This window comes from Oncorhynchus mykiss, chromosome 21 (genome assembly GCF_057628025.1).
Source record: "Oncorhynchus mykiss isolate SJ-2025 chromosome 21, ASM5762802v1, whole genome shotgun sequence".
Classification (NCBI taxonomy): Eukaryota; Metazoa; Chordata; class Actinopteri; order Salmoniformes; family Salmonidae; genus Oncorhynchus; species Oncorhynchus mykiss.
In genome coordinates this window covers 14,756,549-14,768,704 of record NC_143042.1, presented here as the reverse complement: position 1 = coordinate 14,768,704, position 12,156 = coordinate 14,756,549, and the positions used below count along the sequence as shown (strand labels likewise).

Genomic DNA, 12,156 nt, shown 5'->3' with positions numbered 1-12,156 from the left:
AAACTGCAATAAATGTGGCATAGCAATTAACTTTTGGTCCTGAATACAAAGTGTTAGGGTTGGGGCAAATCCAATACAATTACAGAGTACCACTGGTGGCTGCATCATGTTATAGGTATGCTTGTAATCGTTACGGATGAAAAAGGAACGGAATTGACCCAAGCACAGGCAAAATCCGAGAGGAAAATCCTAGTGGTTCAGTCTGCTTCCTAAAGCTAAAGTAAAATACTTTTTGGGGTCAAATGTAATTGCATTAAAATAACAAAAGGTATGACATCATTGCACTCTATTTGACTTTCGATAAGAGATTCTGGTAAAAGCCATGCCCTGAAACCAAGTTCATGACACTCCTATATTTGTCACACTCATGTACTAAATATATGGTCTCTAATCTTTCCTCCAATTGGTTCTGTCTATTACAAATGGTGAATGAATTGACTTCAGCTCCCAAGGACCAGGGAAGGAGAGTTGGAGACCACTTATTTTATAAATCGGTACATTGCCCTCTACATGTTAGTTCACAGTAAAAGCTGCCAGTTCTGTCGCGCCCTATTTAATGGTCACTACAGAAATAATGTATTTTAAATGGCGTGTTGAAGTGGACAGGCTCAAGGCAGGGCAGGTTTGCTCTCAGTCTGTTCTCTCTGATAAGATGTGTTTGTTTACCTTCTCACTCTACTACTTGACTCTGTAACAGTCCCATATTTCCTGGTGTCCATTCCATTCACTCCATCGCTGCGAGACAATGAAGGATACGCACACCCTGCTCAATCTGCTTCTGCTGCTAGTGTACCTAGCAGGTAATATGATTTTAAAAATACATAACAACATTGTTTTATGATAATTGATTTCTTTTTGAGGATGCAAAAGTTGGTTTGATATTAGTCAGTAGGTCTGGACACTTCCTGTTAAGCTTTGTAACTATATATATACCTTCAATGTCCACAGAGGTCCAGCTTTTGTTTGGGTGAAAATGGTGAAAAACAATATAATGTGTTGATGATAGACTGTGGCTGTTTTTATGAACTTCCAGGATCAGCTTTGACCACAGATGGAGGGAGTGGCAGTACCAGTAAGTAAACCACATCGCATAATAGCCAAGCCAAATTATTACAGTATGGAACACATCGCTGCATTGATGGGAATGTTGGGTACTTTGAATAATGACTGTGGTGGTAGGGTAGTACTATCACCTATCAGCTAACTACAGAAGTGAAGGCCTTTTGTTGGATTATCGTTTAAGTAATTTATAACTGTTACAAGAATACATTTACTCCCTGTTTCAAAAAAATCCTTCATTCTAAAACCGGGAGGCCTACATTACCTGATTGTGCACTGTAATTTTCAGATGGTCCCTTGGAACTAACCATAGTGGGACCTGACTTTGTTAAAGTGGGCGTGCCACGCAGCTTTGACTGTGCCGCCCAGTGCTCTCCCTCCTGCAGCTACAGAATGAGTATCTACGGGCAGATTTGGCAGGGCAACAAGCTGTTGTTCACAGCTCGCCAATGGGAGGAGTCCCTAAACCTTACATGCACTGCAAGGAATGATGACTCTGGGAGGTCCTCTACAGTATCAAAGATACTCCAGGTTTTAGGTGGGTAGGTGGTTTGTTGGTTTTTATGCCACTTCACCTGATATTAGGAATGGATCGATAATTCAATGTGTTGTAATTTACTGACAAGATGTCTGGATTACATGATTAGTACTAGATGAAATTATTTTGCTCACGTTATTCACATTGGTTGTAGGATCTAGACTATTATCTAAATGTGTATGTGTTCCTCCTTTTAGCTGGACCAACCAACGTATCGATCACAGGCCCTGCCCTGATGACCCCAGGGGCCCCTCAAAGCTTCCAGTGTAACGCCGACTGCCGTCCCTCCTGCAAGTACACCTGGAAGATAAAGGGCCGATGGCTCGGGGGACAGGGGAGCGAGATTACCGTAACTCCCGAAGAGTTGGCCACCTCTGTTACCCTGAACTGCAAGGCCATCAACAGTGTGTCTGGGCTCTATGCCATGGCAACCAGGAAAATACCTGTGACATGTAGGTTTTTGGAAGATTTAGAGCTTCCTCTAACAATTGTAGTTTCCCTCTTGTTGTTAGTGTAACGCAATTGTCCATCTCCACATCAATAGCTTCATCTATCAATATACACACGTTCCCTTACAAAGTATACAGTGTATATTTGATGATTCAAGAGGGATGTTGGGGCTTTGGTGGAAGTGATATTTGAACCAGTTTCTTCCTTTAAATTTTGTCTCCTACCAGCTGGTCCATCAGAGGTCCACATCATAGGCCCAGAATCTGTTGCAGTCGGCTTCAAGTCCATGTTTCAGTGCATTGCCAAATGCTCTCCCGCTTGTGACTACCACTGGACCATTGATGGTCACACTGTCCATGGCAGTGAGCTGGAGATGACGGTCGAGCAACATGTGAAGCCAGAGAAGATTATGTGCCACGCTCAGAATACGTTCTCAACTAATTTTGAGGTGGTCACCAAGACCGTACGAGTGGAATCTCATGATCACACATTTTAGCCACTATCTTAATTTTAGGAGACTAAATCTTTAACTGATGTATATGGTCTTTATGATGCTGTCATAAACATTATTTGACCTAATATCATGTTTTTTTTGTGTTCCTTTTGGAATGTTTTTGTGCGTGTGACAGACAATGACAAAAAAAAGATCTCTCAAAACAATATGCTTGTCAAGCTATGTCCAGGTTGTGTTCGTACAAGCAGACCATCTCTGGGAGGAAGCGTCAGCATTGGACAGCAGCTGAAACCGGGTCTCGATTGAGTACGAACACTCCTTGCTGACAACAACACCAGGCTCCAAAGCATTAAAGCTGTAAAACAGGAAAACAGACTGAAAATAGACAAGACATTATAACCTTGCATACCCGCTACAGTGCCTTCAGAAAGTATTCACACCCCTTGACTTTTTCCACATTTTGTTGTGTGAGTCAGAATTTTAAATTTGATACATTTCCATTGTTTTGTCACTGGCCTAAACACTACCCAATAATGTCAATGTGGAATTATTATTATTTGTATTTTTTTTAAACTAATTATTTAAAAATGAAAATATTATAAGTCTTGAGTCAATAAGTATTCAAACCCTTTGTTATGGCAAGCCTAAATAAGTTCAGGAGTAAACATGTGCGTACCAAGTCACAATAGTGTTTAACATGACTTTTAGAATGACTACCTCACAAATACAATTATCTGTAAGGTCCCTCAGGAGAGCATTTCAAACAAAGATTCAACCACAAAGACCACAAAGGTTTTCCAACGCCAAAGAAGGGCAACCTATTGGTAGATGGGTATAAATGAATAAAAAAGCAGGCATTGAATATCCCTTTTGAGCATGGTGAAGTTATTGATTACACTTTGGATGGTGTATCAATACACCCAGTCACTACAAAGATACATGTGACCTTTCTAACTCAGTTGATGGAGAGGAGGGAAACCACTCAGAGATTTCACCATGAGGCCAATGGTGACGTTAAAACAGTTACAGAGTTGAATATCTGTGATAGGAAAAAACTGAGGATGGAAAGAAAGAGTGAAAAGAAGGATGCCTGTACAAAATAAAAAATATTCCAAAACATGCATCCTGTTTGAAACAGGAATACTGGAATACTACAGTAATACTGCAATTCACTTTTTTGTCCTGAATACAACGTCTTATGTTGGGGCAAATCCAATACAAGTAATGAATAAGACGGCACACACACTGTTGAAGCTCCCAATTCACAGCTTTATTGACAACGTTTCGATCCGAAACGGATCTGCGTCAGGTCAAATCCAATACAGCACATTACTGAGTACCACTCTCCATATTTTCAAACATAGTGGTGGCTGCATCATGTTATGGGTATGCATGTAATCGTCAAGAACTGTGGAGTTTTTGCAGCTAAATAAAGTCACGGAATGGAGCTAAGCACAGGCAAAATCCTAGAGGGAAAACCTGGTTCAGTCTGCTTTCCACCAGACACTGGGAGATGAATTCACCTTTCAGCAAGACAATAACCTAAAACAAATCTAAACAAGAGTTGCTTACCAAGAGGACATGGAATATTCCTGAGTTAAATCTGCTTGAAAATCTATGGCAAGACCTAAAAAGGGTTGTCTAGCAATGATCAACAACAAATTTGACAGAGCTTGAAGAATTTTGTTGCACAGTCCAGGTGTGGAAAGCTCTTAGAGATTTACCCAGAAAGACTCACAGCTGTAATCGCTGCCAAAGGTGATTATATTGTATTGAATACTTATCTAATCAAAATATGTGTGTTTTATTTTCATATTTTACCATTTTTTTCCAACTTTGACATTATAGAGCATTTTGTGTAGATCGTTGACAAAAAAGTACAGTTAAATCAATTTTAATCCCACTTTGTAACACAACAAAACGTTGAAAAAGTGAAGTTAATTTGATATGAATAAGCTCATACAATGCAATGACAATGAAAATGACTGGTCCTGCTTGGTCTGTGGCATCGGCCTGAAGTATGGAGTCAGTTGTTGCCAATCATGTGGTGGAAAAAGGGTGGAAAAAGTGGTGGAAAAAGTACTCATTCTTATACTTGAGTAAAAGTAAAGATACCTTTGTCACGTTCTGACCTTTATTTCCTTTGTTTTGTCATTTTTTAGTATGGTCAGGGCGTGAGTTGGGGTGGGCAGTCTATGTTTGATTTTCTATGATTTTGGGATTTCTATGTTTCGGCCTAGTATGGTTCTCAATCAGAGGCAGGTGTCATTAGTTGTCTCTGATTGGGAATCATACTTAGGTAGCCTGGGTTTCACTGTTTGTTTGTGGGTGTTCGTTTCACGTTTATTGTTTTTGTATCAGTTGTGTTCATGCTGAGTATTTCTTATTAAAAGAACCATGGACACTTACCACGCCGCATATTGGTCCTCTGATCCTTCTCGCCTCTCCTCTTCAGAGGAAGAGGAGGAAAACCTTTACAGCCTTAATAGAAAATGACTCAAGTGAAAGTCACCCAGTAAAATACTACTTGACTAAAAGTTTAAATATACTTCAGTATCAAAAGTAAATGTAGTTGATAAAATATACTTAAGCATCAAAGGTAAAAGTACTAATAATAAAAAAATCCTTATATTAAGCAAACCAAACGGCACAATTTTCATTTTTTTTATTGGATAGCCAGGGTCACACTCCAACACTCGGACATAATTTAAAAACAAAGCATTTGTGTTTAGTGAGTCCGCCAGATCAGAGGCAGTAGGGATGACCAGGGATGGTCTCTTGATAAGGGTGCGAATTTGACCATTTTCTGTCTTGCTAAGCATTGAAAATGTAACGAGGGCTTTTGGGTGTCAGGGAAAATGTATGGAGTTAAAAGAGCATAATTTTCATTAGGAATGTAGTAAAGTCAAAGTTGTCAAAATATGAATAGTAAAGTACAGATACCCCCCAAAACTACTTAAGTAGTACTTTGAAGTATTTTTTACTTAAGTACTTTACACCACTGCTTTCCACCAGCACTGTACCTCACTGTACCATCCTCTGGTCCAACCAGCTGTGGGATGTTGACCCCAATGATTTCTATAAACCCTGGATTGCTGATGCTATGTATTGACCATTGAGAGGCTATGAAGACATCGGTCGGCCATATTGGCACTCCCCAGTAGGAGCAGTCCTCCATAGGAATGAATGGAATTTACTGTATATAAAATTCATTGGTCTACCCCTGTCACAGTGCTGTCCTTCATCACGCCAGAAATCTCTCACAAAGTGTTCACTCTGGTCTTTCTGCTGAAAGACAAAGTACAGAACAAAAAATTGTTTAGTAAAATATGAAAGCGTCCATCAATGTAATTGTCTGCATCCTTTCCAATCCCCCATAAATATATATTTTTGTAAATATACACTATACTCCAGTGAGTTTAATTAGCTCCAATTAGTGTAATTTGTTCAGAAATAAAGTAAAATAAAAAATCATTAGAAATTAGATATTCTCCTCTTTTCTACTGTAGGTATGTAAATCCAAATTTGTTTATTCTATCGATGTTCATAAAAACATTGAAATAATAACATACCTTTCTATTTTCGCAGACACTGATGCAGCAACCCAGGATGAATACCCCTGATCTAACCCGCTGGCTTCTGAAGCCCCCATGAGTTCCCGAGTCGAGAAGCAGTCTAGCTAATGAGCTAGTGTCGCAAATTAGCATTTAGCATTTTCTAGCTAGTTGAGCTGGTTTACAATAAAACACTTTTTTGCTAACAGATGATGGGGTTCCCTTGGTCGCCGGTTTGCCTGGTCCCTGGGCATGAAAAGGTTGAAGACCTTGGGTTAGATGATTCCCCCAGACACTAGCAAGACCTGCTCAGCAACAATGTTGGATTAGTCTTTTAATTCTGAGTTAAATGTAATTGAAGTAAGTGGTTACTACTGGTTCAAATCCAGTGTAAGAGAAACTATTATGTCCTGTATTTTGGTAAGAGCTCAGAGTGATGTCACACACCCAATTATTAATAGTTTCCTTATTAGGGGTTCACAGTGAAGCTATCTATTGTTATTCCTAGATTTTATTCAAATATCTCAAGCATAGATTGGTAACTTGTCTAATTTGACACACAAGAGCTATGTTGGCCTATAGGTGGTGTTGTTAAAAGTGGTCCCACTTAAACCCTCATATCCACCAGCCGTTTGACTTAGAGACTTGAAACTTTGTATGTAGGCGTCTTTCCTTACGCTGAACAAATTTCCCTCAAGGACAGTGGTGGAAAAAGTACTCAATTTTCATACTTGAGGAAAAGTAAAGTTACGTTAATAGAAAAAGTGAAAGTATCCCAGGAAAATACTACTTAAACATCTGGTTTTAATATGCTTAAGCATCGAAAGTAAATGTATTTGCTAAAATATCCTTTAGTATCAAAAGTAAAAGTATAAATAATTTCAAATTCCTTACATTAAGCAAACCAGGCTGCAGGATCTTCTTGTTTTAGGGATGACCAGGGATTTTCTCTTGATAAGTGCATGAATTGGACCAGTTCCCTGTCTGGCTTAGCATTCAAAATGTAACGAGTACTTTGGGGTGTCAGAGAAAATGAATGGAGTAAAAAGTACATCATTTTACTTGGAAATGTAGTGGACTAAAAGTAAAAGTTGTCCAAAATATAAATAGTAAAGTAAAGTACAGATACCCAAAAACATTAGCACTGGGATTAAAATGACATTTTTGTAAAAAATATATAATGGTTTTAAACACACAAAATAAAGGAGTCTAGTGATGAAATATGTTGACATAGAGTGTAGATGCATGAAGACACGTTGACATTTACCTTTTTTGAATACTGTGGAGCTCCAAGGATTCAGGGTTATTGTATCCAGAGTCCACTTCCAACTAGACAACTAGTATAACTTGTGATGGGCTCTACAATGTGAAAAGCATTACATGGATGATGGAATACAACTGCAAGAAATGGTTGTGTGAAATGTTTATGCGAAATTAGGTTCAAACCAGAGTTTCTGACACTGTTGACACAACCAAGTCAAAGTCTATTGTATACACAACTGTGTGAGGTTAAATGCAATTACATTAAAAGAACCAAAAGTATGACATCATTGCACTGTATTTGACTTTCACTGACAGATTCTGGTACAAGCCACGCCCTGAAACCAAGTTCTCGACACTCCTATATTCGTCATACACTCATGTATTACACATATGGTCTCTAATCTTTCCTCCAATTGGATGTCTATTACAAATAGTGAATGAATTGACTTCAGCTCCCAAGGACCAGGGAAGGAGAGTTGGAGACCACTTATTTTATAAATCGGTACATTGCCCTCTACATGTTAGTTCACAGTAAAAGCTGCCAGTTCTGTTGCGCCCTATTTAATGGTCACTACAGAAATAATGTATTTTAAATGGCGTGTTGAAGTGGACAGGCTCAAGGCAGGGCAGGTTTGCTCTCAGTCTGTTCTCTCTGATAAGATGTGTTTGTTTACCTTCTCACTCTACTACTTGACTCTGTAACAGTCCCATATTTCCTGGTGTCCATTCCATTCACTCCATCGCTGCGAGACAATGAAGGATACACACACCCTGCTCAATCTGCTTCTGCTGCTAGTGTACCTGGCAGGTAATATGATGTGAACAAACAACATTGTTTTGAGATCATGTATTTTTGAGGATGCCAAACTCGGGTTTGACATCAGTCAGTAGGTCTACATGTTCTTGACATTGCCTGTTAAGCTCTATAACTGTGTATATGTTCAGTGTCTGCTGAGGTTAAACTTTTGTTTGGACAATTGGCTAACATATTTGGGTCTAAGCATAATGATAGTTTTAGTGTTACATATACATTATAACGTCTTGATGATAGACTGTGCGGCTGTTTTAATGAACTTCCAGGATCAGCTGTGACCACTGATGGAGGGAAGGACAGTACCGGTGAGTAAACCACAGACACATACTAGTCAACGCATTACAGTATGGCAACATCATTATCTGGAATGTTGGGTCCTCTGGATTGTACCTGTGGTAGGGCGGTGGTGCTAGCAGCTAGCAGCTAACTACTGTACAGAAATGAGGGGTCAATTTGAAATGCCATGACTTTTTATTTTATTATCGTTGTAGTAATTTATCCCTATTACAAGTACATTTGCACCCTGTGTGCCGAAAATCTGGTAGGCCTAAATTACCTGATTGTGCACTGTAATTTTCAGGTGGTCCCTTGGAACTAACCATTTTGGGACCAGACTTTGTGACTGTGGGCGTGCCATGCAGTTTTGACTGTACCGCCCAGTGCTCTCCTTCCTGTAGCTACAGAATGAGTATCGACGGGCAGATTGGACAGGGGAACGAGCTGTTCTTCACAGCTCGCCAATGGGAAGAGTCCCTAAACCTCACATGCACCGCAAGGAATGATGACTCTGGGAGGTCCTCTACAGTATCTAAGATACTGCAGGTTTTAGGTGGGTGGGGGGTTTGTTGGTTTGTTTTTATGACACATCCTGAAGTTAGTGGTGCATGGTCTTTGTGGTTTTTGGAATGGAGTGATAATTCAATGCTTTATAATTTACGGGCATGATGTTTGGATTACTGGATTAGTGCTAGATTAAATTAATTTGCTCATGTTTTTCACATTGGTCTTAGGGTCTAGACTATTATCTAAATGTGTATGTGTTCCTCCAATTAGCTGGACCAACCAACGTATCAATCACAGGCCCTGCCCTGATGACCCCAGGGGCCCCTCAAAGTTTCCAGTGTAACGCCGACTGCCGTCAGTCCTGCAACTACACATGGGGGATAAATGGCCGATGGCTCGGGGGACAGGGGAACGAGATTACTGTAACTCCCGAAGAATTGGCCACCTCTGTTACCCTGAACTGCAAGGCCATCAACAGTGTGTCTGGGCTCTATGACATGGCAACAAGGACAATACCTGTGACATGTAGGTTTTTGGGAGATTTAGAGCTTCCTCTAACAATTGTAGTTTCCCTCTTGTTGTTAGTGTAATGCAGTTGTCCATCTCCACATCCAGGGCCGGATTAAGAAATCATAGGCCCTGGTGTTTTGTTTTAATAGGCCCCTGGTAGGATTTTTTGGGGGGTCCTCTCGAACCCCATAGAGGCTTGGGCCCAGGGGCTTCGGCCCAGGTAAGCCCCTGCATTATTCCGGTAGGCCTAAATTACCTGATTATGCACTGTATTTTTCAGGTGGTCCCTTGGAACTAACCATTGTGGGACCAGACTTTGTGACTGTGGGCGTGCCATGCAGTTTTGACTGTGCCGCCCAGTGCTCTCCTTCCTGTAGCTACAGAATGAGTATCGACGGGCAGATTGGACAAGGCAACGAGCTGTTCTTCACAGCTCGCCAATGGGAAGAGTCCCTAAACCTCACATGCATCGCAAGGAATGATGACTCTGGGAGGTCCTCTACAGTATCTAAGATACTGCAGGTTTTAGGTGGGTGGGGGTTTGTTGGTTTGTTTTTATGACACTTAACCTGAAGTTAGTGGTGCATGGTCTTTGTGGTTTTTGGAATGGAGTGATAATTCAATGCTTTATAATTTACGGGCATGATGTTTGGATTACTGGATTAGTGCTAGATTAAATTAATTTGCTCATGTTTTTCACATTGGTCGTAGGGTCTAGACTATTATCTAAATGTGTATGTGTTCCTCCAATTAGCTGGACCAACCAACGTATCGATCACAGGCCCTGACTTGATGACCCAAGGGGCCCCACAAAGCTTCCAGTGTTACGCCGACTGCCGTCAGTCCTGCAACTATACATGGGGGATAAATGGCCGATGGCTCGGGGGACAGGGGAACGAGATTACTGTAACTCCCGAAGAATTGGCCACCTCTGTTACCCTGAACTGCAAGGCCATCAACAGTGTGTCTGGGCTCTATGACATGGCAACAAGGACAATACCTGTGACATGTAGGTTTTTGGGAGATTTAGAGCTTCCTCTAACAATTGTAGTTTCCCTCTTGTTGTTAGTGTAATGCAGTTGTCCATCTCCACATCCAGGGCCGGATTAAGAAATCATAGGCCCTGGTGTTTTGTTTTAATAGGCCCCTGGTAGGATTTTTTGGGGGGTCCTCTCGAACCCCATAGAGGCTTGGGCCCAGGGGCTTTGGCCCAGGTAAGCCCCTGCATTATTCCGGTAGGCCGACATTACCTGATTATGCACTGTATTTTTCAGATGGTCCCTTGGAACTAACCATTGTGGGACCAGACTTTGTGACTGTGGGCGTGCCATGCAGTTTTGACTGTACCGCCCAGTGCTCTCCTTCCTGTAGCTACAGAATGAGTATCGACGGGCAGATTGGACAAGGCAACGAGCTGTTCTTCACAGCTCGCCAATGGGAAGAGTCCCTAAACCTCACATGCACCGCAAGGAATGATGACTCTGGGAGGTCCTCTACAGTATCAAAGATACTGCAGGTTTTAGGTGGGTGGGGGGTTTGTTGGTTTGTTTTTAGGACACTTAACCTGAAGTTAGTGGTGCATGGTCTTTGTGGTTTTTGGAATGGAGTGATAATTCAATGCCTTTTATGGACATTATGTCTGGATTACTGGATTAGTGTCACAAAGTGTTTATACAGAAACCCAGCCTTAAACCCCAAACAACAAGCAATACAGATGTAGAAGCACGGTGGCTAGGAAAAACTCCCTCGAAAGGCAGTAACCTAGGAAGAAACCTAGGGAGGAACCAGGCTCTGAGGGGCGGCCAGTCCTCTTCTGGCTGTGCCGGGTGGAGATTATAAGAGTACATGGCCATTAAGGCTAGATTGGTCTTCAAGATGTTCATTCATAGATCACCAGCAAGTTCAAATAATAATCACAGTGGTCGTAGAGGGTGAAGCAGGTCAGCACCTCAGGAGTAAATGTCAGTTGGCTTTTTGGTGTTCCTTTTGTAATGTATTTTTTGTGTGTGTTACAGATGATGGAAAATCCATGGCCACACAGGCTGAACAGACTATAGACCTGCTTCTGTTCACATTCACACTCTCACTCTACACCGTAATATCAACATAATCATAAACATAACATAAACATAATTTGAAAACATGTCATCATTATTACAGACAGTGATGGAACATGTGGTTTATTGGTAAAGAACAAAGAACAAACAGTGCCTCTCATATCAGGATGTTAACGATATTTGCTGATGATAAGTGAAGTGGAAAGGCTTGGCTGAATCTTTCACTATCAAAGCACTACGTGTGTTTGTGCAAGTATCATGTATAGCCTATTTGGATTAAATATTTAATAAAGACACATATACATTAATTTAGTAACATGTCTTTTTTGCAATGTGTAACTGTTTCCATACTTGAGATGGAGTTGAAACCTGCAAGCATGCCATCTTCATGGAAGGCACAGACTTTCAAGTAATGTATTTTAAATGGCGTGTTGAGGTGGACAGGCTCAAGGCAGGGCAGGTCCAGCTCAACACGCCCTTTAAAATACATTACTTCAAAGTCTGTGCCTTTGGAAAAAAAATAAAACATTTATGTAGATCTTGTTTGCCCAAATCATTTACACTCCTAGTATTTGTCTACAAACTGCATTACTGCAATAAACTACATGACAAACTGTTTTTGAAAATATTTTCTCTCAAGTAAGTTCTGAAACAAGTACTTTAGATCAATTACC

The 12,156-nt window shown here is 40.7% G+C and overlaps 2 protein-coding genes across 2 annotated transcripts; both read left to right on the top strand.

The window, feature by feature from the left end:
* The first annotated feature begins 409 nt into the window (after nucleotides 1-409).
* Nucleotides 410-2,925, top strand: LOC110500087 (uncharacterized). The gene is made up of 6 exons (XM_090213979.1): nucleotides 410-800; nucleotides 1,034-1,072; nucleotides 1,349-1,597; nucleotides 1,795-2,049; nucleotides 2,275-2,531; nucleotides 2,684-2,925. The coding sequence occupies exons 1-6, from the start codon at nucleotides 746-748 to the stop codon at nucleotides 2,825-2,827; spliced, it is 999 nt and encodes a 332-aa protein (XP_090070105.1). The 5' UTR covers nucleotides 410-745; the 3' UTR covers nucleotides 2,828-2,925.
* Nucleotides 2,926-7,702: 4,777 nt separating this feature from the next.
* Nucleotides 7,703-11,790, top strand: LOC110500086 (uncharacterized). The gene is made up of 8 exons (XM_090213975.1): nucleotides 7,703-8,126; nucleotides 8,399-8,437; nucleotides 8,713-8,961; nucleotides 9,186-9,440; nucleotides 9,706-9,954; nucleotides 10,180-10,434; nucleotides 10,700-10,948; nucleotides 11,441-11,790. The coding sequence occupies exons 1-8, from the start codon at nucleotides 8,072-8,074 to the stop codon at nucleotides 11,533-11,535; spliced, it is 1,446 nt and encodes a 481-aa protein (XP_090070101.1). The 5' UTR covers nucleotides 7,703-8,071; the 3' UTR covers nucleotides 11,536-11,790.
* The last annotated feature ends 366 nt before the right edge of the window (nucleotides 11,791-12,156 follow it).